The following is a 25,808-nucleotide window of genomic DNA, read 5'->3' on the forward strand; positions in this document are numbered from 1 at the left end:
GCTCCCAATTAATTGGGCTACCTTTTTAGGTAAGTAAACATTGTTGCTTTTTTTAAAAAAAAAGATGGGTCTGATGAATCAATTAAATGTTCCTGCCTAATATTTTATCCCCTTTCAACCTAGCAGTTCAAAAGCACACCAGTGCAAGTAGATAAATAGGTACCGCTGCAGAGGGAAGGTAAACAGCATTTCCGTGCACTCTGGTTTCTGTCACAGTGTCCCGTTGCAGCAGAAGCGGTTTAGTCATGCTGGCCATATGACCCGGAAAGCTATCTATGGACAAACACCAGCTCCCTCGGTCTGAAAGCGAGATGAGCGCCCCAACCCCAAAGTCACCTTTGACTGGACTTAACCATCCCGGGGTCCTTTACCTTTAACTTTTACCTTTTACCCCTTTCTAAATCTCTGTAATTCATTCAATTCTGGAATTATGAATGTTGCTTTTTCTACAAACAACTAAAAAGATATTCTTTTCTATATTTTAAGCTTTGTCCATTAATTAAATCAGCCCACCCTGTTTGCAATGGTAAACATACAACTAGTGCTCTGTGCGAAGGGAAAAGATATGCAATGGTGAAAGTTGCAGGTGGGGGAAAAGCTGTTGAAGAAAGGATTCCACACGTCCTCAACATCCACAAACTCCACTCTGTCTCCCTGCAAAACTGCCACATCTCAAAGCTGTGTCTGTTTACAAAAACTTGTATCAGGGCTTTGTTTAGCATGCCCATCAATCCCTTTCTCATAACCCAAAGAGCAGGTATTTGAATTGAGAGCACCAGTAATTTGAAAGACTGGGGTACCGGCAGACAGAATAAGGAAGTTTCCTGTTCGTGGGCTGCAAAAGGAAACGAGCACAGGCTGTGCATCCTTGCAAAGTGGGCTCATCCACATTTCCGCTTGACTAGTGCCTAGAAAGCACAAATCTGACCCATTTCCTGCCTCTCTTGCGCTCTCTAGGCAGAAGTCTGAGTGGTTCTGCCTTGCCCCACTGCTTCCCGTCAGAAAACCCACTCTTTAGCACAAACGGCAATCGGCAGAAAACCCAATTTCCGTTTGGTCCGATTCAGCGCTAAACCGCGGGTTTTCCCAGGGGAAAGCAGTGGGGCAAACAGAGACATGGTTGAGCCCTAAGCTGAACTCAGTCCAGCTCAGCACATCTCCTGTTTATGCTGCCTGGGAATGTAGGAACTATGGAGGGAGGGATGGGGGCATCAGGCAGCTGGAAGAACACAATGAATGGCTGATGATGATGAATTTTGCTTGGTGAGTCACAAATTCTGAAGGCTTGGAATACAGGCAGATGAATAATTCAGCAGATGGTTATATCGAGTTGGTGGACAAGAACAGCAGCAGCTATTTTAAATATAGAACTATCCACAATATGTGGCAAATGCAGCACATGACTATCAATCGGAATAAAAAATTTAGATTGTGTTTTACGTTTTAAGCTCAGCTGCAGTGCACAGGCAGAAGAAAAGAAGGGTGGGAGCAGTTAAGGTTATTAAGGGGGGGGACTTCTCTGTTTCATCCTAACAAAGGAAGGAACAGCTGAAGACGCTGAAACAATTTATCTGCCAAAGATAAACAGCTTCACCTAGTGGATGATTACAGAGTGGGGAGAAATGTAAAGAAATTGCAAAGACTGCCTTCTTCTGGTTAGCAAACAGAGTAACCACAAAGTGCACGAGAAATGGCAATGTCTCGTCCTCTTTCCACACAGCGCATGAGAAAGGAGGATGTTTTTTCAGGTTTATGCAACATAACAATGACCAAGACCGTATGGTGTTCCATACAGAGAAGCTATTCAATCAGTCAATAACTTCCCGAAGCCCACTCACATATCTACCCCATTCATATCTAAAGCAAGCATAGGAGCCAGTTCCCTGGGGTCTTGATTGCCCAAGCACCCATAAAAATTCCCCATGAAGGGGCCAGGTATCCACAAATTTCGGTGCCAAGGCCATGCACACTGCATGGCACCCACGGCCCCGGGCACCCACAGTTGCAGGGCCTAGTTGGCACTCCTGAAAGCAAGGGGTGAGAGGCGTAAAAGGAGCACACAGGAGAGGAGACTTCAACCCTCTCCTTCCTGGGCCTCATCTCTCCTGCAGCTGGTGGCTACAACCATTTTTCTCTCTTCCTGGTTCTGATATCAGAAAAGAGTCCAGAATGCAAAAAGTGGCTGGAGCAACAAAATTAGGGGAGGTAAGGAATGGGGAGGGATCAGCAAGCTTCTTTTGCTGTTTGAGAATCCCCACCCACCCATTCACCCCCCTATTCATAAGTGAACAAGAATGGCACGTGAAACAAAATGTTCCTGTCATCATCACTGCTAGTTCAGCAATCAGCAGGTTATTGGAAAAACATATACAGTCGTATCTTGGAAGTCGACCGCCTTGCAAATGGAACGTTTTGGCTCCCAAACGCCGCAAACCCAGAAGTGAGTGTTCCGGTTTGTGAATGTTCTTTAGAACCTGAACATCCAACGCGGGTTCCATGGGTTCCATTTGGCTGCAAGAGCTTCCTGCAGCCAACTGGAAGCCGCGCCTTGGTTTCTGAACATTTTGGAAGTCGAACAGACTTCCGGAACAGATTGCATTTGACTTCCGAGGTATGACTGTATTTGAATCTAGGTATAAAGGTAAAGGTACCCCTGACCGTTAGGTCCAGTCACGGACAACTCTGGGGTTGCGGTGCTCATCTCGCTCTATAGGCCAAGGGAGCCGGTGTTTGTCCGCAGACAGCTTCTGGGTCATGTGGCCAGCATGACTAATCCGCTTCTGGCAAACTAGAGCAGCGCACGGAAATGCCGTTTACCTTCCCACCAGAGCAGTACCTATTTATCTACATGCACTTTGAAGTGCTTTCGAACTGCTAGGTGGGCAGGAGCTGGGACCAAACAATGGGAGCTCACCCCATCACAGGGATTTGAACCGCCAACCTTCTGATCGGCAAGCCCTAGGTTCTGTGGTTTAGACCACAGCTCCATCCGTGTACTCAAGTCCAAAGGTAGCTCTCGTTCCATCATGGCAAGAGCTGGTGCCTCTGCTGCAGTAAGACTCAACATAAGCACTAAACCTCACTCTTCATATTCCACAACTTGCTGTCACTGTGGTGTCGGTAGGGTAAGTGGCATAGAAAATTATTTGATCAAGTAAGGGAGGGGCTTCCTTAGCAAGAATGGAAAAGTGAAAGGTAGTAAATTCTATGGCTTTCTTCCAGATGGTATAAAAATCAACTGACCTGACCTCCTGCACTTTTAAATTTCCAACCTTGTCAAAATACTAGGAGAAAAATACAAAGCAAGGCCTTACCAGTGATGGGGGTTCTCATGTAGATGAGAGCACTGTGGTTGAGATCTGTTGTGGAGATGTTAACGGTGTAATTGGTGCCCGGCAGTAAGTCAAGGCACACTGCTGGAGTCTGAGAACTTGTGGTGAAGTTATAGGTCATGTTATCACGGAATTGTTTCTGATACCACCGTAGACCGTGTATCTGAAGCTGCAAATGGAGTGTGCGACCCAAACGAGAATGAAACACTTTAAACATTTGGCACATATTATTAGCTAGTGGGGCCTCTTAAATTTAAGTGCACTAAGCAAATGTTTTGGTGGTTGCAGCAGGAAGCAGAATACACTACGTTTGTCTGGTCTGAATGTCCTCGATCTATTGGAAGTGCCTGCTTCTAAGGCCAGCAGAACGAAGCAGAAAGGAAGTGCAAAACCAATTTTGAATGCTGCCCCACTGTAAAGTGCTCTCTGAAAATGGAAAACTAGCACAACAGGACAGAAGGGTTTTAACCTTTAACCTAACCTGTTTCCTCCCCTTAATGGATCACTGCCTTGTTGTGGCAAAGGGCCTTGAATAACTTCAAGAAGCTATGAGCTATGCCGTGCAGGGCAACCCAAGATGGACATGTCATAGCCAAGAGTTTAGACTACATGTGATCCACCTAGAGAAGGAACTGGCAAACCACTCCAGTATTTTGCCAAGAAAACTCCATGGACATAAAAAAGGAGGAGCTTTGAGAAGAAAGTGAGAATTTCCAAGGCATACCCTGGTTCGTGGGGTCACAGAGAGTCAAACACAACTAAGACAACTAAACAACAACCTGTTTCCTGCTGTACTAGCTTTGGTATTTGCAGAGAGTCTTTTATGTTGGGGCCTGTTAATAAAATGTGAATTCCTGCTTTTGGTCTGAAATGGTACAATCCATTCGACCACCTCTGGGCCACTTCTACCATCTCATTCCCACCTCCTTCTTTAGCTTGTGCAGACCAGGTTTCAGATAGCATCATCAGCTGAGTCACACCTGCAAGTTCATCCAGCCTGACCAGATTTCCAGGATTCACATTTTGAGTCCTGAGGGAAGGCCTGCTGTGTGTGAAGACAAACGTAGCATTCTATGAGCTGTCAGAGCAAGGTCTTAACTAGGGCTTTTTTTTTCCCCAGCTGGAGCTCACCGGAGCTTAGCTCTTGACACCTCTTTCTCTAGAAAAACAGCACTGGTCTTAACCCACAATATAAAGGTTCGCATGTTTTGTTGACTGGCAATTTGCTTCTCAGATCAAGAAGTTCTGACAGCCCTCTCTCTTCCCCCAAAGCGTTCTGCATTAGGTAGGCTGTTTGGCTTTAAAAAGAGTAATAAGCACCATGGAACTCCAGGAAAGGGGCCTGAATTTTAACGAGGGTGGCAGATAATCTCCACGGCTGCAGCGCTAACACACAAGAGACTATACAGAAATCTTATGTCCACATGATCTACCTCAGAATATGTTGCAAATAAGAATGTATGGCACGCAAGTCCCTCACAAAAATTCAGCAGTTTGCTTGCAAATCTACACACTACCTAATCAGTCACTGCAACAGTTATATCTGGTATGTTTTTCAACTGTGAGGCATTATCAGAGTTCGAGGGTACACTGCAGCCAGGCAAAAATACTCAAGGAGGATGTGAAGGAAGGCTGCTGACAGATGTGGCCTGAGAAGAATTCCAGTTGTGAAACAGAGACCTAGGGGGCTGCATTTGGCCCCTAGGCCCCAGTAACAATGGGATTGTTGACTTTCTTGAATAAGTAGAGATCCCTGTTGTCTCTGATCAAACCGTTTCTTTGAAACTCACCCAAAATCTGCAAAACATGTATCAGGGGTGACAATGGGATGGACGCTGCACTGCTGTCAACACTCTGAAACATGCATGTCAACATGAGATTTAGTCCCAGTACTTCCCACTGCAATCAGAAACTGTACATCACTTACTACATAGTTTTCCTCAGATGATGATTCTCTTTGCCATTTAATACAGGTGTCATTAAATATGGAGATGTTGCTGAATGCAGCTTTCTTTTCTGGGGAGGGAAAAGTGTGGCAGGCAAGAGAAACTCTTAATCAACTATGCTATGCTGGTATTTTATTAATAATAACAGGTAACGCAACACCAAAGAAGTTGCCTGCAATCAGAACTGCTTGTTTTGAGCAAATCCAATATGAAAAATTCAGGCCCACTCACCTGTTTCTTGACTGCCATGGCTATTTTTGGGTAGCCAGGTCACAACGCTACTGCAGAAGACACATTTGGCATAATTCCTCATTTGCAACCCAACTCTCTTTTGGCCCCTTCCCTTGCTTGCCCTCTTTCTTCCTGGTCCAAAGCACACAGTCTCTCTAGGCCCTATATGTAGCTTTCCAATTTGGTTCTTTGGCTTGTTTTAATCCACTAATCATTATCACAAGGGTTCACCAGCCCATTGCACTACAGAATCTTTAGCATACAGTTGCAATTGAAATTATTCAACTCCATAGCTGTCAACCTTCCCTTTTTTTTGCAGGAAATTCCCTTATTTCAGTGCCGTTTCCCGCTGCTTCCCGCTGCTATCCCGGATTGTTAGATATCCCATAGACTGTCTCCAGGACAGGTGAGGCTGCTGATCCCTTATTTTCAAATCTGAAAGTTGACAGCTATGTTCAACTCCCTCATTGCAAATCAGGTTTATTATAAAAAAATTACAGACTTTCAGGTGTTTGAAATGAGCAAATCAATTGAAATAGCTCAACACAATGGATGCTTCAAGTGGTTCCCCCAAATTCAGCTGAAATTGCAACTTATACTGGCATCTCCAGTCTTACTTTTATTCAATTCCTTCATGGCAAGCATCTTTAGTACTTAGTAGAGCAGCCTTTTGCTGCTATGATCTGCTGCAAACGAGATGCATGGCCAGATCTTAGCCAATCTTAGCCCATTCCTCATGAGCAGTGGCCTCCAGTTCAGTATTATCAGCCACCAGTTTAAGAACACTGTTTTGTGTCATCACCAGCACTGAAGATTTTCAGGTAAAATTTCCTAACTATCAGTATTGATGATTTGCCAAACTGCAGCACCTACCAACTACTGGGTGCATTATTCGGACTTTTAAAGCCAAATTGGTGGATCCTGTAGTTACTTCCACACTGTAGTTTGCATCCTGACGTAGCTCCAAGCATATCTTTATAGCCTCCTCGGCTGTGGTATAGCTAATCTTTGATTCAGCCACAGTTTTCTTCGAATCATTCCCTAGCATTCTCATTGTGAGCTGTATGGGAAATGAAAAGTACGTCAGTTCTCAGAAACAAAACTTTAGGGCATAGCTATAATATAAACGAGGAACTCAGGTGGCGCTGTGGCTCGCCAGAAGCGGCTTGGTCATGCTGGCCACATGATCCGGAAGCTGTACGCCGGCTCCCTCGGCCAATGAAGCAAGATGAGCGCCGCTACCCCAGAGTCGGTCACGACTGGACCTAATGGTCAGGGGTCCCTTTACCTTTATAATATAAACTTGGTTAACGATCCATTTTGTCTCCCCAAAGAACTCCGGAGATGTTCATTTTGAAAAGGCCACACTTTTACCACATGGGTTTTTCCAGGAGTCTTTGGGGAAGAAGTCAAGACAGATAAGCTGGTACAAATTTGTTTATTTGTTAAATTTCTATACTGCCCTTCATCCGAGGATCACAGACAGGACCGGATTTAGCTGTGATGAGGCCCTAAGCTACTGAAGGTAATGGGGCCCTTTATATGTCCAGCTGTCCTTTGTCAAAAACAAATTGTCGCTGCTTTTTGTGTTGAAAATATGCTATATGGTAATTTATGGACCTAATAGGTATCTAAAGCCATTTGTACATAACAAAATATTTATTTTATCAAAGTAATTGTTGAACTGAAATACAATTAAGAAGAAGTATATTAATAGTGAAATACAATTAAGAAGTATATTAATAGTGAAATAATTAAGCTCTAATTTAAAATGATTTTTTACTCAGAACAAACATAATAATGCAAACACATTGGCATTTGGCAATAACAAAAGTTCCTTTAGAAACACAATTTACAAAGACTCATAATCTAGTCTTTAGAAACTTGCTGTAACATGAAATAATAATAGGTGTAAATATATGATGCAAACTTCTAATAATTATAAATAGCTTTATTAATATGAAATTAAGTGTTATAACCTGTACAATGCAATTGTAGTTAATACAATCATTTTTAGGTTTTATTTTATTTGTTTTTATCTTATATTTTGGAAATGTACATCCAGGGTTTTTTTTTCTTTAGGTTTTTTTTGGGGGGGCAAGATATAGCTTGTTTAGCTTATACATAAATCCGGCACTGATCACAGAGCCATTTGAAATATAAAAACAGAAAAATATACAACATAGTAACGAAAGCCCACAATAACACACCCACAGCGTGTTTAAAGGGCCATAGATTATTTAAATAGCCAAAGGCCTGAGAGGAGAGGAGAGTAATGTTTTTGCCAGGCACCTAAGGATATGTAATGAAGGCGGCCAGGCCTCCCCATGACCCTGGGGAGATCATTCCACAAATCCTATTTAGATTTGTATCTATAACTGTGAGATGGAAAGGAGACAGGCCAAGATGGTTAATCAGCATTAAAGACAGAACTGACTTTGCCAGAACAGAAGCCCTTCTGGCCAATCAAGAAGCAGTTATATATTTATCAAGTTGTAAATGTCTCCAGGCAGCTCAGAAGTTCTTTGTTTCTGCTTTACTTCCTATGTTATGCCATCTAGAAGAAACGGTGAGCAATCAAATCACATCCTTTTTAAAAAAAAACATTTGCAGATGTTGTTATTTAGCAATATTTTAATAAAATGTTTATACATCCTCCCGTACTTACAGAAACCTGCCTGCCCCCCACTAGAAAGCTAAGAACCTCTAATCTTTCTAGTACAAAAAAAAAAAGATTTAAAATAACTCACGCACTTGGTAAGTCTCGTTGACAGCTGCATTTCCATTAAGCCTCCTCCACATCAAACAAGAGTTATTTAGTGCAATACCAACAAAGTCTTTAACTTCTGCAAAAATAACAAACAAACGAAAACATTTCCCATTGTTGAATGGCATGCAAAAGCCAGTTTCTTCTTGTCACTGTTTCAATTACAGGATCTAGTAACAACTGCAATCTAAATCCAGCTTTTTCATCGTACAAACTTTGCAACTTGACAGGGAAAGGGCAGCCATCCTTTGCCATCATCACTTACCTTGTTCCATCAACAATACAGGAAACCGCCATATCATTGCTCTAGAATGAGACCTGTTACGGCTTCTGCTAACGCTTCATATTCTCTAAGTTTACATCTTGTCTATTTGCTGAACCCGGTTTTGATCAATCATCATTACTATATTTGTCACATGCATGTTGTTAACAAAGAAATCCACTGGATGCCACTGTTGTTCTGTTAAACACAGAGCTCCAAAAACTTCAAGAGTCCTCTCTGAAAGTTCTACAGTATTGGGAGAGGGTAGTTCATGAGAAGAGAAGACTCCCTGGAAAAGACCTTGATGTTGGGAAAGATGGAGAAGGGGACGACAGAGGACGAGATGGTTGGACAGTGTTCTCAAAGCTACCAGCATGAGTTTGACCAAACTGCGGGAGGCAGTGGAGCACTTTAACCCTTTCTCCTCAGCCAGGGAGATTCCAAGAAACAACCTCCTCTGGTTCTTAACCCGTAGACGCCTGCCAAAGGGATAGTGCCCTCGCTTCGCCACAAGAGCAATAACAACTCCAGTGTCCCTTAGTTAGAACTTGCCCACAACATCTGTGCTAGGATTATCACCATGCACTTACTTTCACATCTTAGATCCAAGATTTCCCACGATCCATTTTTGGTGCAGAATGAATGTTTTTTCATGCTCGTGTTGTAGAAGCCCTTGACACATCTGTATTCCACAAGGCTTCCCGGCTTTGATATCCCATTCCATATCATGTTGGAATGATGTATGGCAGGAGGTTTGCCACATTTTATTTCTAAATGGGATCAGAAGCTGTTTTAATTCAGAAATGCAACTGCAGTCGTCTAGACTTTTTGTCATCCCAGTCTAAACCACTGAGCCTCTTGGGCTTGCCAATCGGAAGGTCGGCGGTTCAAATCCCCGTGATGGCGTGAGCTGCCGTTGCTCGGCCCCTGCTCCTGCCAACCTAGCAGTTTGAAAGCACACAGTGCAAGTAGATAAATAGGTACCGCTGTGGCAGGAAGGTCAACTGTGTTTCTGTGCGCTCTGGTTTCCATCACAGTGTTCTGTTGCGCCAGAAGAAGTCTAGTCATGCTGGCCACATCACCCGAAAAGCTGTCTGTAGACAAACGCCAGCTCCCTCAGCCTGAAAGTGAGATGAGTGCCACAACCCCAGAGTTGTCCGCGACTGGACCTAATGGGGTCCCTTTACCTTTTTTATCTACCATATTGGCCCAAATATAAGCACTGCATGCTTTCAAACTGCTAGGTTGGCAGGAGATGGGACAGATCAACAGGAGCTCACTCCGTCGCAGGGATTCGAACCTCCGACCTTCTGATCGGCAAGCCCAAGAAGCTTAGTGGTTTGACCCAAAGTGCCACCTGTGTCCCCAATACGGTAGAAACCTGACTACAAAATAATAAACCTCTTGTCAAGCAGCAATGGGATAGAACTGGGAATATGAATATTTAATAATAATAATATTAATAATTGTATTATTCATACCCCGCCCATCTGGCTGGGTTTCCCCAGCTACAGCATGTATAAAAATATTGTAAAACATCAGGCATAAAAAAATTCTCAATATGACCATCGTGCCTTGTATACCGTGTTCTCCAATTTCCATAACCAAATAGAAAATGTAAACCAAGAATCAGCCATCTGAGCAGATGAGAGGTGAAGCTTTTTCCAGGGATGCTGCTTAACTTCTCAACTAGTCTGAACCTGAACCTCTAGTACTTGTCAAGATACCTAAAAATCATTTTACCATTATTAAGAAAACCTTGGGGTTTTCAGGAAAACATTTTTTCTTCTTCACAAAGGATAGTTATTATGCTGGTATTCATTCATAAATAATGAGTGTTTTTAATGTAGATTACAGATGATATTTTTACCTTTGCATTCAAAAGTGATGTTTCCCCACTTCTGAGATGTTGTGCATTGTGAAAAATTATGCTCGCCAAAAAACTGAAATCCTTCCCTACATTTATAGTATATCATGCTTCCTAAAGTTGTTCTGTTATCCCAGATAATATCTGTATTATTTGGAAACCACCGTGGTTTTCCACAATCGATTTCTAATGGGAAAGAAAGAGAAAGGTGACAGCATTATTAAGATAACGGTTTCCCCATTAATATTTATTTATCAGTAAAATATTTGCTGCTGAGCATTTTGTGAAGTAGCACTTTGACCTAATGAAATCAAGAGAACCAAGCCATTTAACTACATACTTAAGTCCCATTGACTTTAATTATAAAAACTTTGATTTCCTTGCGATTTAAGCATGCCTAATTTTTTAAGATATGCTTACAACTAATGTAACAAATAGCCTTTGTTGAAATAAATGCTGCAATCATTAAAGCTTTTTAATTGTTTTCTTTACCTTTGCATACAAAATCAGCTTCCTTCCATTGTCCACTGGAACTGCAAACTGCAGTGGAATTTCCACTTTCGATGACATAACCAGGCTGGCAAGTATAAACAACTTTGTTTCCATAAGTTGTGTTGTTGACTGCAGAATATGCATTTGGAACGGAAGGCGGGAGCCCACAGTCCACAACTGCAACAAAGGGGGGGGGGATAAGTTAAGACACTATAAGGCAAAGACACTCTATGATTCGTAACGACACTCTATGATTTGTAAGTGTTCTTTTCTCATAGAAAGAACATGCAAGGCCCAATTTCTTAAAGTAACAATGGCTGCCACTAATCACACATTTGAAGCACATTCGTCGCCCCAAAGAATATTGGGAACGGCTGCTTAGGCCACAAAGCTATAATTCCCAGCACGCTCAACAAAATACAGTATCCAGGATTCTTTGGTGAGAAAAATGTACTTTAAATATATTGTGTGTGTGTGTGTGTGTAGCCCTAGGGTACACAACACAGAACTGAGACAACCCCAGCTGCTTAAATCATGAATTTACAAACACATTTTGCTACATTTATATGTCTTTACTGTTGCCAGCCACTCCAATCTCTGCTGAGCAGTGAAAGATCCCAGGGATCTCGGCATTTAATCAAAGTTTGTGTTTCCTTTGGGGAAAATGAGGCATGGTGGAGACCGTAGTGCCTTTATGAAATATGGTTTATTTGCACATATTGACACCTGAGCTTGGATAGAGAGAGGATTCTGAGCATCGCAACTCGCGTGGGGCTTGCTCCCAACAGTAGCACACCATTGGGTTCAAAAGCAGCCCAAACACCATCTCTGAGCCTCCCCCCCCCACACACCCCATGTCTATCCCTCAGCCTGTATGGCATCTCTCTCCACCGTTCTTCTTCCCAAAACCCTTGCTAAAACACAACCCGAGCCTCATGCAAAAATGACACATTTTTCTGTGGTGACATCACACACCCCGTAGCCCTGGCAACCTCCCCCTCCCAGCTCTGCTATTGGCTTTTGCTAACTGGCAGACAGCTGGGGGAGGGACTCCACCTCACTTCCTGTCTGCTACTGAATGTCCCGATGGGTAACGACTATGCCATCGCCTGTTTTGTTCTTTGATGGCACCTCTCACAAGTCAGTCTCCTGAGGAAACTGGCTTGACTTTTGTAAAAAGGTAAAGGACCCCTGACAGTTAAGTCCAGTCACAAACAACTCTGGGGTTGCAGCGCTCATCTCGCTTTACTGGCCGAGGGAGCCGACGTTTGTCCGCAGACAGTTTTTCCAGGTCATGTGGCCAACATGACTAAGCTGCTTCTGGCGAAACCAGAGCAGCGCACAAAAAAGCCGTTTACCTTCCTGCGGGAGCAGTACCTATTTATCTCCTTGCAATTTGACGTGTTTTTGAACTGCTAGGTTGGCAAGAGCTGGGATCGAGGAACAGGATCTCACCCTGTTGTGGGGATTCGAACCGCCGACCTTCCGATCGGCAAGCCCTAGGCTCAGTGGTTTAGATCACAGCGCCACCCGCGTCCCTTGTAGGCCTTGCTAAACTCATTGACCAAACCCCACATTTACTGATTTCAGACATTATGCGGAGAACTGGCACCCAGAAATTTTAGGGGATCCTTGCCCTCCTGCAAACCCAGTTAAGTAACTAATGAGAATGCTTATAGTTTTGATGCCATACTTTTTTTGGAGCGGTTGGGTGGGGGGTGGGGGGTGGGAGCAACTTTGTGATGTGTCAATTTAAAATGGAAAAGCAGTGGAGGCGAAGAGTCCTGAAACCATTTCCCATCCATTTTTCTGCTCACATCACAAAGCCAAGCAGCTTTCTCTCCCCAATGGGTTGAAACCACTGGAAAACACCTAATTTGAAAGATGAGAGGAACATGAGGATAATCTGTAGCAAAGAAATGGCAGCTGAAGCTAAGCACCTCTTCCCATTCACTTCTCTGCTCTCTGCCCAAAGCTGCCCTCCAGCAGAAGCCTCTTTTTTAATAAAAAAAATGTTGCAGAAAACAAAGACAAGAAAACATTTAGATTTCAAAGCCCATTTAGCCCATTCAAAGCCCAGCTCTGCCTACTAACTGCTCTAGAAGATTGACACTTTTGCACTTTAGGTGTGGCATTTAGGTCAGATCAGTGTTAGTGCAAGGGCAGGAACTATCCCCTCTTTTATCAGCTCCTATAGGCCCATGCTGCAGCACATGGGACCATCATCTCTCTAAAATCCCATACTTCACATAAGCCCTGAGTCGGCTGAATTAGGTACCTGGTACAGGCCCTGGATTTTTTCACCGCAGTTCTAAAATATTTCCACGCCTGCCTGCAATGTTGCCATAATACCACTGAGATGCCTGCATAGCATTGCCTTTTGAAATGTGCTGGCACACCTACTGGCATGGCTCATCAAAAGCCTGTGCGCTGGTACAACGAGTCTTGCACTCAAGCAATTATATAGCCTCCTTGAAGTATTCTGCCTTTTTATGATCATTATTATAATGATTATTTCTACTATATTATTACAATGACTGCCAAAGCACAGTTCTCAGGAGGTGCTGCTATCTTATTTAAAATGAGTCATCCAAAGATTATGCCAGCTCCACATGGCAAAGTGGTAAAAGCTCCTGACTCTTGCAGCAGTGCTGCTGTTATTACTTTCATTTCTTTACATTTCCCCCCTGAAAACACAAGTCACTGTGATTATATATTTTCCCATGAGATAACTATCGTGCTAGGCATTTTCACAGAGAAAAAAGTGACAGAACTTGGCAGTTAAATTCTGCGTGTTCTTCCGCTTTTTAGAGTCCCAGACACTCATACAACACACAAGCGACAATGTCTTAAACCAAACTGCTCCAGAAAACAGAAATTAAAAAGCAGAGGGCTGTTTTATGGGTGTAGAAGCAGCTACATTTTTTCTGAGTCGTATCTGGAACAGACTTTTCTGCTCCTCTTTCTCTTGTTAGCAGCGCATAACATGGTTGTTTTTAAGCTGTTTTACTGCAGACCACAAGGCAGAGGGAAAGAAAAGAAGGAGAGTTATGCTATCAGCTCTGCTGAGAGACCAACCGCCCTTCAGCCTTCCCCAGATGTCACCTAGTGGCAACCATTCCATCAATCTCCCTGAACTTTTTCATCGCAGCTGGTCGTTATAATATATCTAACATAAAAAACTAGTACGTAAGGATATATTTTTTCTCCTCCCACCCCATCTCTTATTCTTTGCATTTCAGGTCTTTTAAGCCTGAGGGCAGGGGCTGTCTTACTACCGATTTTATTTTTTTTAAGCCACTCTCTTTTCAGCTAAACAGAGCGGAAAAAATTAATTACTGAAATAAATAAATGCATTGCTGCATTTATTCATTTTATGCACTACTACTTTGTTTTTGTAAGACACTGTGAGTTATATGAGGAAAAGTGGGGGTATAAAATACTTTAAACAACACACCTCTACCATTCAGTGTTTTGCTTTTTACGTTAGTAAAAAAATGGAATCTTACTTTCACTATGAGTAATAATAGTGGCCAGCATGACTAAACTGCATCTGGCGCAACAGAACACTGTGATGGAAACCAGAGTGCACGGAAACACCATTTACCTTCCCGCTGCAGTGGTACCTATTTATCTACTTGCACTGGTATGCTTTCAAACTGGTAGGTTGGCAGGTGCTGGGACAAAGCAAAGGAGCTCACCGCATTGTGCGGATTCAAACAGCCGACCTTCCGAGAAGCTCAGTGGTTTAGACCACAACGCCACCCGCATTCCTATTTATCATGTAAGCTGCAATCTTATGCCTGTGAACCTGGGAGTAAGTCCCACTAAACACTGTGGGGAAATGTTCGCAAACCTGAACACTTAACTTTCAGGTTTGCGGTGTTCGGGAGCCGATTTGTTCGACAACTAAGCCATTCAGGAACCAAGGTACCACTGTACTAGGGATTCAACCTTGTAATTGAGTGCTTGTCAATCATTCCGGTGCCTCATCAGCTAGAATACTGGAAGATGGGTTTACCACTTACTGCACAATTGGGCAGAGCATACAGACATGTTTTCCCTTGTATTTCAATACCCAAAGGAGCCTAAAACTTTACTCTTTTTAAAAATACAAGCATTCACCTTTGCACGAAGTATTTGCTGTACGCGAATGAAATGGTTCCACTCCATTTTCTGTCTGGTATCCTTCAATACAGTAGCACTCATAGCTTCCTAACGTATTCACACATCGTCCTCCAAGGCCACAGATGCCTGAGACTCCACATTCATCAAGATCTAGAAAATGTAATACAATTGTGACCGTCTTTTTATGAAGACTGCTTCAAATATTTTGAACCCGGTGGCAGGCAAGAGCCAACATGCAGCCACAATTATTGTTTAGAGCTTACCTAGCACCAAGCTGCCCCACTGAAATTAATGGACCTAACTTAGTCATGTTCATTCATTTCAGTGGGCCTGCTCTGAGCAACTACCACACATAGTGCTTTAAACTGTAACATACATGAAAATGACTGGTCCTTGGGTCAGGGGGCTTTCAACAGTGAGGGAAACAAGAAAAGAAAGGGGAGAAATGAAGAGGGAAGTATAACCGGGGTGTGTGAATATGGACTAAGGGTGGGATTCAGTGTTGTAATATTATGACTGTTCTGTGAACACAAGCATTGCAATTTGCCCGACGGAACAAGTCCCCGTCCCTTCCAGCTGCTGTGGGGTTTCTCCTGATCAGCGACAGAGCATATGCCCATGCTGCCCAGGGCAGGCATGCTCCCAAAGAGGGAGGGGCATGGAGGGTGCCCTCCCAGGCATGGGATATAGCTGCTCAGGTGCACAGAGTGGCACAAGTGGGCTGCCCATAGGGGCGGAGCGAGCCGCCAATAGCGGACATTCAGCGCACCACCCACCCGTGACTCCCAAGCCTCCCCCAGCTGTCAAAATTAAGGGGGAAGAGGGGATGCAGCCGGCAAAGCGGCGCAGCTCCCCCCTTCCCCTGACGGCTCGGGGTAGGCTGGGAATTGTGGGCTGGCAGCATGCCAAATGTCACCCACCTCAGTGAAGGCACCCAGGGTGATCCACCTCCACCGCACCCCCCTTCCTCCGCCCCTGCTCCTGATGCCCCCAGAGCCAATTCTGGAGCGTTCAGGGGGGAGAAGCCCCACTGCCCAAGCAGAAATACTTGTGTCTCATTAGGGGAATCCCGCCCTTAGTTTCAAATGATAAGAGGACTATGGAATTAAGCCAAAGACTTCTTGGAAGAAATGAGGGGAAAGTCCCTACCAGAGAAGAATGACAGATTAAGTTGATGGATGATGCCGAAATGGCTAAAATGACCAGAAGGATCAGAAATCAGGAAGACCAAAATCTTAATAAGGAATGGGGGGAATTTATAATTTATCATAAAAACCGTTGTAAACAGCTAAAATTGTCGGTAGGTTTAGAATAACACTTGTAGTTTAATGGTGAATTTTGGCCATAATGGAGATGTAAAAGATTTTGGATTATCATAAAAGATGCAGGAGGAAATGATTAACAATAGGACCCACAAGGAGGAGGAGGGAAGTCCAGGAGATTCCTTGGAATCTTGTTTTTATGTTGTATGTTGGATATGTGACTGGAAAATGTTAATCTGGAAAAATAAATAAATAAATGAGAAAAAGAGGAGGATGGCAGTAAGGAAGTATTTGGAGAAGGGGGTGAAAGGGAGAAAGGGCAGGGCTATTTAAGAGAGCAGGGGACTTTTAGGTCGCTGAAATTGGAAATATCAACAGATCAGAGACATGTAAATAAATAAGACTGGGGCAAGCTCACACCAAAGTTTCAAAGGTAAGGGCAAACAGTTAACACTGGGCATGGAAGGGGAAGGAAAGCCAGTAAAGAGATCCGAGAAAAGGCATCAGCTGGACTTAGATCAGGAAATCTTGGACTCATGTTCTACCCCTGTCAGTGGCGGAGCAAGCCGATTGGGCGCATGGGGCGGCGTGCGTGGGGGAGGGCAGCCACCCGAGGGGCAGGGCCAGCTCCGAGTCTGCCTGCCTCCTCCGACTCAGCCATCCTACAGCTGAGGGGGAGAGGGAGGGCAGACCGTTTGGGGCAGCGTGGAGCCTGCGGGCACCCAAGCCACCGCATCACTCCCAGGAGAGACCTATGGCTCAGGTGCGCTGCAGGCCCCACGGTGAGTGCCACCCGGCATTTTGTCACCCCCCTCAGTGGTGACACCTGGGGCAACCTGCCCCCCCCAGCATCCCCTTCCTCCGCCCCAGTTCTACCCCTGCCACTGATTTGCTACGTGCCCTTCAAGAAGTCAGTCTCTCACATCTGCACACGTACATATTGCAGCACTGAAGCAATTTTCCCACATGGAAAGTAACAACCATGCGCTTGCATACACAAGACCTCAGATATCAGAGTACAAAACACAACAGCTATGTTATCAGCTGTGGGAGAAAACAGATGCAAAATATGTAGAACAGTAAGCCTGGACTTGGACTATGATGAAGAGGGGCTGGGGTGATCTGTCAGACCAGCAGCACAAGAGGCCTGGGTGACAGAAACCAACACCAGCCTTGAATTGGGGCCTCCAGAGTCCATAAGGGCTCATGTAGACTCCCGCTTGGTCCTGCCACTTTCTCCTGTAGAAATCTGATCTTTACTGCTGGACCGGAGCAAACATCAATTGGATTTCCTGTGGATTGATGTTTGCTCCGATTTAGCACGAAAGAGCTGGTTTTCCCAGGGGAAGCAAGTAGGGGAAACAGAAGGTTTGTCCACACTTCCAGTTGTCCTGTGCCTTAGAAAGCATGGATCTGAACAGTTTCCCAATTGCCTCATGAAAAAACACTAATATAGCACATTTGATGTGATTTAGATGTATATATTGCAACAAATTCAAAGCTTTACCCGGAAATTATTTTTACAGGGAAACTTGTAAATCTATTGCAGACTGAAATATTCCCTTCCCTAAACATTAATTAGGTTTCGGAGGTGGGGGAATGAAGGCTTCTCTAAATCAGTTAAAAATAATAATAACTACAACTTTTATTTTAGATTTGACTGGTATATATTTTAGTTGTCAGCTTAATCAGCATGATAGTCATTCCTGTATCTTATTAATTTTATGAAACAATGCATTTCTAAAAATGAAATACTTTCTGCCAAAAATATATAGCAGAAAATTCCCCCTCTCCTACATAACAATTACAGCTCCCAGCAATTTTGAAAATGAAAAGTGTCAATTTAGACATGCTCAAGGAGTGGAAAGGACATACATTAAAGAGAGAAACAGCTTTAGATGAAAACTAAAACTCTCTCTCTCTCTCTCTCTCTCTCTCTGTGTGTGTGTGTGTGTGTGTGTTCTAAAAAGAACTTAAAGGAAAACAGTAAAAATTCCTTATGACTTATTGCTGCTGTACTTACCTATACATTTTGTGCCATCATTGGGAATGAATATCTTGTTTTTACTGGAAGCCTGGAAGCCTTCTAGACAAATGCAATAAAAGCTTCCTTGTGTATTGTGGCATGAAGCATGCTCTCCACAAATCTTGCTTGCCCCAATATCACATTCGTTTTTGTCTGACGAAACATTAAAAAAAATTGCAGAGGTTAAAGCAAACCATTAAATATCAGTATTATTCTCTAGTTATTTTCTACCATTTAAAAAGAGAATTTGTTTTGTTTTTAATTTTTTTTTGTTAAGTTTTCCACAATTACAGAACAACATAACAGAACAGATAACACAAAGGGGGGGGGGGAGTGCATCAAAAAAGAAAACAGTACAATAAACATCTTATCCACCACCATAAAAGAGATAAACAATAAGAGCTAACTTAATCCTTTAAAAGCCCATACTTATTTACATATTGGTTGACTTCCTCCATTCCCTCCCTTCTGAATTTCCTTGTGTCTTTATGTAACAGCTTTCCAATATCATTCTTAAACCAAAATATTTCCAGTTATTATCTAGCTAATTCACTTTTCTTACTTTCTAAACCCCATTTATTTAGTAAATCCTATTTTAATCTTAGGCCTATTTGGTACTTTCAAGTGATTTCTAATTTTTTTATATTAGACTATTTATTCAAATAGTCTTTAAATTTCTTCCAATCTTCTTGGTATTCCTCTTCTTTCTGGTCGTGGATTCTTCCAGTCAGGTCAGCTAGCTTCGAAAAATCCATCATCTTCATCTGCCAATCTTCCACAGTTGGTAATACTTGTATTTTCCAGTTCTTAGCTAGTAAAATTTGAGCAGCCGTCGTGGCATACAAAAATAATTTAACATCTTTCTTGGGCAATTCAAGACCTGTTACCCCAAGAAGAAAGGCCTCTAGTTTCTTAATAAATGTATATCTCAACATTTTTTCCAATTCATTATAAATCATCTCCCAGAAGTCTTTCACCTTGGGGCAGGTCCACCACATATGAAAAAAGGTGCCTTCTTTTTCTTTACATTTCCAGCAAAGATTATCACTGTTGTGGTAAATCTTTGCTAGTTTTACTGGGGTTAAGTACCACCTATACATCATTAAAAAGAGAATTTGTTAAAAGAGAATTGATTCCATCAGAAGTGTAGCAAGGTCAGGTGGTACCCGGTGTGGAAATTTTTTTGTCACACCCACCCATACCACATCGACGGCTCGGGGTAGTTTTGGGAAGAAGACTATTTCAGCCATACTCAGCATAGACCCAGTGAAATTAATGAACATTACTAACCGAAGTCCATTGGTCTCAGTGGGTCTATTCTAAGTAGAACTTAGATGTATACAACCAATTGTTCAGATAATTCACTCAATTTACTGTGAGCCCCTGTGGGGGTCCTATCTGCAGGGCTGGATTTAGGTTTGATGAGGCCCTAAGCTACTGAAGGTAATGCGGCCCTTAATATGTCCTTTGTCAACAACAAACTGTCGCTGTTTTTTGTGTTGAATATATGCTATATGAACCTAATTTATGGACCTAATAGGTATCTAAAGCCATTTGCACATAACAAAATAGGTATTTTATCAAAGCAATTGATGAACTGAAATACAATTAAAAAGTATATTAATAGCGAAATAATTATTAAGGTTATTAATTATTAATTAATAATTAATAATTATTGAGAGCCAGTGTGGTCTAGTGGTTAAGAGCGGTAGTCTCGTAATCTGGGGGACCGGGTTCGCATCTCCGCTCCTCCACATGCAGCTGCTGGGTGACCTTGGGCCAGTCACACTTCTTGGAAGTCTCTCAGCCCGACTCACCTCACAGAGTGTTTGTTGTGGGGGAGGAAGGGAAAGGAGAATGTCAGCCGCTTTGAGACTCCTTAAAGGGAGTGAAAGGCAGGATATCAAATCCAAACTCTTCTTCTTCGTCTTCTATTAAGCTCTAACTGTATGTAGGTTTTATTTTATTTGTTTTTTATCTTATATTTTGGAAGTGTAAAAGCTACCCTTGCCCGTACAGGCCAGTCGTGTCTGACTCTAGGGTTGTGCGCCCATCTCACTTAAGAGGCCGGGGGCCAGCGCTGTCCGGAGACACTTCCGGGTCATGTGGCCAGCGTGACGAAGCTGCTCTGGTGAGCCAGCACCAGCGCAGCACACGGAAACGCCATTTACCTTCCCCCTAGAAAGCGGTACCTATTTATCTACTTGCACTTTTTTTAGGGTGCTTTCGAACTGCTAGGTGGGCAGGAGCTGGGACCGCAGACGGGAGCTCACCCCGCCGCGGGGATTCGAACCGCCGACCATGCGATCGGCAAGCCCTAGGCGCTGAGGATTTACCCACAGCGCCACCCGCATCCCATTTTTTGGAAATGTAGATTGAGGGTTTTTTCCTTTAAATTTTTTGGGGGGGCCCAAGAGAGTGGGGCCCTAAGCTATAGCTTGTTTATCTTATACGTAAATCCGGCACTGCCTATCTGTGAAGACAACCTCGCATGCCAGGGTAGTGCTGGTGGGGCAAGCTTCCCACATCACAAAACCTGCCTTGCCAAACTCTAACATATGTAGGTTTATGTTCTAGTAGGTGTGTCTATCTCTTTAAGGGAACAAACTTTCACAGAGAAGAAGTGGAGCAAACTGAAAGTTGCAAGCTACGATTCATGGGGTTCAGTTTGTTCAGTAAAGGCATATTATTAATATCTGGAGTATATCTGAGCGGTTCTATGTGAGCAGCAGTATGTCACGCCATTCACCCCTGGTTGGCCTTTGGGTTATTATAACAAATCCTATATTGTAACAGTTCAATTGTTATTCCACACATGCCTTTGTGAAGTTGCAAGGAATCACAAATGTCCACCTACCTTGACAGTAAGTCCTCCCATTGCCCACAAATCCATAATTACAGGTGCAGACGTTTTTGCCATCTCGCTGCTGGCATGTGGCATTAGCATGGCAAGTGGCACACACGTCAGAAGGTAAAGCACTTGTGGCATCTATAAAAAAAAAGCACTGTAAATTAGGACTGGTAATTACCTAGCAATGCACTGGACAATTAACATTTGGGGCATTTTCAGCCTCCCAATGAATCACACTCAGGTATAACTGCAACACAGGTACACAAGATAATGTTAGTTCTCATACCAGCACCATGTGCTTCTAGAGCCAAGGAGCAGAGAAGCAAGGCAGACATAATGACACAAGCCTTCTTCTATCCAGATAACAGGCCTGGATGGGCTCATTGCCACGAAAAAGCTAAGGAGTAATAATTACTGCAATGTGTTATACATAGGGCTGCCTCTGAAGATGGTTCGGAAACTTCAGCTGGTGCAGAATTCAGCGGCCAGGTTGCTCAAGACGGTTTGAGCATATTACACCGATTCTCTTCCTGGTCACTGACCATATTAAAGATATTTGATTACACCAATTCTGGTCCGACTACACTGGCTACCAATTAGTTTCCAGGCCTAATTCAAAGTGCTGGTTTTGACCTATAAAGCCTTAAACGGTTCAGGACCGCAATACCTCAAGGACCGCCTCTTTCCATATGAACCTACCTGGACTCTGAGATTATTTTCTGAGGCCCTCCTTCCCTCCTTGAGAGGTCTGGAGGGTGGCAAGCCGAGAACAAGGCCTTCTCTGCAGTGGCTCCCCGTCTTTAGAATGCTCTCTCCAGGGAAGTTTGCCTTCATTATACACCTTTAGGTGCCAGGCGAAAACGTTCCTCTTTAACCAGGCCTTTGGTTGACCTGATCAATATCCTATACCCTTTTAAAATGTGACGTTGGGAGGGGATATTATTGGGTTATTGTTTTTATTTTGTTTTTATATATTGTGATCTGTTTAGTGAACTGCCCTGAGACCTCTGGGTGTATAAATTCAACAAGAACAATAAATCAGCTGGAATTCTTACTGGAATTCTACAGAGTGGTGGGTAGAAGGAAATCTGAACTATAGAAAAGATAGCCTGATTGATGCAACAAGCACTCGTGGATTATTTTATATTGTTTTTAATGTTGTCAGATGTTTGCTTTACTTTATTTTTAACTGTATTGTTTTATTCACTGATGTGTTTGTTGCTTTGGGCTCCTTTGGAAGCAAGGGCAACATATAAATTTAAATAAAACAATAATACTGCCACTACCTGCTCCAAAGTAGGGCAATCCACAGTCCAGTTACAACACTGAGTCTTGGCCTAAGCTTGTGCCCTCATCTCTGGCATTGTGCTGCTGCCAGCCTAGGAGCAAAACTACCAAACACAGGCATGGGGACTGGGGGGGGGGGAAGTAGGCCAGTACTCTTTGAGGATTACTCTGTTGTCCCCAAGTAACTCTTGGTTTTGGAGCAGCAGTTTTCAGGGCCACGGCAAGGGAGGAAATGGTTAGCATCTTGAACAACACCAACTGTGATCCCAATAATTATTAGTCTACCCACCATGAGCGCTTACTATTTGCATTTTTAAGGAAAGTGAAGGCTAAATGCAGACATTAACCCAAAGGTTCCATAACATGCAAATACATTCTAAAGAAAATACTGAGCACCGTTGTTTGATGTGACGTAAATTTTACTCGGAATGCTAAAAATGCACAGCTGAGCGCTCAAAACAAAACCTGGAAGCGGGCAAAACCCCTGCAGAAATGTGGGCGGTTTTCAGGAGAACTGCTATTTATACATTTGTACACATTAGCAGCTTAAAATGCGGCAAGGTTGTCCGTTCCCCCATCATATTTACGTATTGCTGTACACACCAGAGAGGGGGCAGGGATGCCTTCACCTAGTGTGCATTAAACCTGTTTTATTTCCCTGGTTCTCCCCACTCTAGACCTCCCCCCAAAACCACCCCTTTTCGTGAAAGCTGTCACCATCTGCGCACATGCAACGGCTGTCTTCGACACACACACACACCCCTCCGCTGCTAAGTGAACGTGGATCAAATTTCCAAACCCAATGGAAGCTGCTTGGAGGAGAAATGCAACAAACAGGCATCTTTCTCCAGGAACAGCAGGATAGATATGGATCATGGCACACGTCCTGCACACACCGCTTCCAAAAGGGGAGCATGCTGGAGCCAAAGTATGCGCAGCCACCAGAGGTGCGAATTTGAAGAAAATAGGAGGAGGGGGCATGGGCATAACCAGGATTTATTTGGGGGGGCTTTATGTTGGGGGGGCAGAACCAAGTTATCTGCGATGCAGTTGGTCAGTTAGTTAAGTATTTTAATTGATGGGGGGGACAGGTAATCCCTTCACCATATAATTTCTCACATGCACATCGTTTGAATGGCAATGCGCATCAACTTGGGGGGGTTGACCCCCTCAAAATAAATATGGGGGGCAAAGGGACCTCGGCTCCTATGGCAGCCAACACAGAATCACACAACTCATAGGGAAAACATTTGGTTTTCGGTGCTACCCCCCCCCCCATCCCACCATCCTCTAGCTTAAAGCTTCTTTTTAAAGGTGGGCTAGAGAAAAGTTAAAGCAAGCAAGCTGGAAACGCGTCCTTCTTCTGCACTGTTTCCACGGTGGCTGGAGCTCAGATCCGCCTCCGCGCGCTCCCCTCTGCCCATGGCCAGAGGCACTCTTGCTCCAGCAGAGATCCACGCTGCGCGCGCTAATTTCTCCCTTTAGCGGGGCCGAGGCGACGCTTACCCGGGTCCGCCTCTCCTCCTGAAGGGGACGAGAGGAGCAGCAGGAGGAGAAGGAGCAGGAGCGACGGAGGCGGAGGTGGTGGCTGCCGTCGCGTCTCCGCCGCCGGGCTCATGGCGCCTCCAAGGTCCGCCTTTCCGCGCCTCCCCGCAGCTCTGAGGCCCCGGAGGGTGAAGGGCGCCTCGGGCTCGCTCTCCACGCCCCCTCGGCCGCCAGGCGGCGAGCGGAGGGCTCCTGCCCGAAGCCTCGCTTCCCGCCTGCGGAGGCGGCCTCGCCTACTGTTTTGGTCCCCACCCATAGGTGCCAATTCCCTGGGGTGCCCGAGCAAAATTCCCCAGGAAGAGGCAGGGCATCCACAAATTTCGGTGCCTGGGCCATGGGCAGCAGCCAGGATTTTTTTGGTGGGGGCGCAGAACCTCAGTTTCCTATGTATTTTTATTTATTTTTATTTATTTGGGGGGAGGGCAGCTGCCCACCTTCCCTTGGCAATGCCCATGCCCAGGTGTAAGTGCAACAACTTTTAAGCTCGTGTCATGATGACTAAGCCCAACTCTGAACTATGTTTCCTTGCTTTGTTTCGACATTTGGGGTTTCAGTCCTGCGCTATTATTCCTTGAATATTGCCTATCTTCTTTCCATATGCCACCCTTGCTTGCGGTCTCTGTTTGAAACACACAAGTGGCCGTACTGATAAGAATTATTTGTGGCTTTACGAAACGGTGCTTATTTTCAGCTAGCAGCCAAAATGGTGATTCTTTGTTTCTGTAAATCCCCTTATTCTTCCTGTTCAAACTGAAAAGTCGTATTTTCTAAATGGAATATGTAGTTACAGTCTGAAAAAAAGCATCTGAAAAATCCAGTCGCAATCTTCAAAAATACCTTTGTTTTTTTCACAGCAGGACAGCTAACAAGTATAATTTAGGTCAGGATAACAGCACAGAGTTTAAAAACAAAGCCTTTTCCAGTGTCATCTCTCTCACCTAATTAAAATCAGCAGTGAGTGGGCGAGCTCTGAAGCAAAATAGCTATAAATCAATTGTTTGCTTCCTTTTGGCTACTTTCTTGTAAGCAATCCCAATAACTTTATGTTACAGGGTTGCAAACAAATGTCACAAGTAAATGGCTACCTGATGAGCCCAAATTATAAGAATAGTATAGACAAAGATAGTTATTTGGAAGCTACAATGTTTGAGATCATAAGGGCTGCAGGGTGTTACAGTTTGTCACACACTTCAGTGTGTTTTGCAATGCTTGCAGCGGGAAACATGGTCAGGAAACGAGAACCTCACATTTTGGAAGTGGTTGCAACAGCATTTCAGTCGATTCCTTGGTCATATGCTTCCCTGCACATGGGATTTTAAAAAGGGAAACCAAAAGGTCTGTTGCAACATGTTACCGAGCTGTACTGTGCAATTCTAACTGAAATATACTCATAGAGTCGAGAGTGGATTTCATGCTCTTTATTCAGCTCATAGTGGTGAGGAGGAAAATGAATTGTTTCTTCACAGTATCTGCTTTATATACATTATTTACACAATGGGCTGCACGTGATTGGCTAATTCTGGAATTCTCCTGTAAGCCAATCAGGTTGTGGATTCACTTCCATCTGGAGCTGGATTGGGTGGCTCCTGCAGACCAATCATACTGCTGCATTGTTCTAGGACCAATCAGACTGCTGCATTCTGAATCCTATTGTTCTAGGACCAATCAGACTGCTGCATTCTGAATCCTATTGTTCTAGGACCAATCTGACTGCTGCATTTTGGATCCTATTCAACTCAGTACATAACACTAACCATGCCTGCTCAGAAGTAAGTCCGGATGAATTCAGTGGTGGGGTGTATTCCCCAGAAA

General features: G+C 43.8%; 1 protein-coding gene across 1 annotated transcript in view; it reads right to left on the reverse strand.

Annotated features, from left to right (window-relative positions):
* Positions 1-24,252, reverse strand: part of SUSD1 (sushi domain containing 1) — a gene marked incomplete at its 5' end in the record, with an annotated part of 36,403 nt that extends 12,151 nt beyond the window's left edge. The window contains 11 exons of the mRNA XM_083481413.1: positions 3,315-3,501; positions 5,260-5,348; positions 6,383-6,569; positions 8,264-8,355; positions 9,129-9,308; positions 10,409-10,591; positions 10,898-11,074; positions 15,023-15,175; positions 18,311-18,466; positions 21,171-21,302; positions 23,958-24,252. Of these exons, the coding sequence (XP_083337539.1) occupies positions 3,315-3,501; positions 5,260-5,348; positions 6,383-6,569; positions 8,264-8,355; positions 9,129-9,308; positions 10,409-10,591; positions 10,898-11,074; positions 15,023-15,175; positions 18,311-18,466; positions 21,171-21,302; positions 23,958-24,252 (1,831 nt within the window). The remainder of the gene's footprint in view (positions 1-3,314; positions 3,502-5,259; positions 5,349-6,382; positions 6,570-8,263; positions 8,356-9,128; positions 9,309-10,408; positions 10,592-10,897; positions 11,075-15,022; positions 15,176-18,310; positions 18,467-21,170; positions 21,303-23,957) is intronic.
* Positions 24,253-25,808: the final 1,556 nt, after the last annotated feature.

This window comes from Podarcis liolepis (assembly GCF_965112155.1).
Source record: "Podarcis liolepis genome assembly, chromosome: 17".
NCBI classification, from domain to species: domain Eukaryota; kingdom Metazoa; phylum Chordata; class Lepidosauria; order Squamata; family Lacertidae; genus Podarcis; species Podarcis liolepis.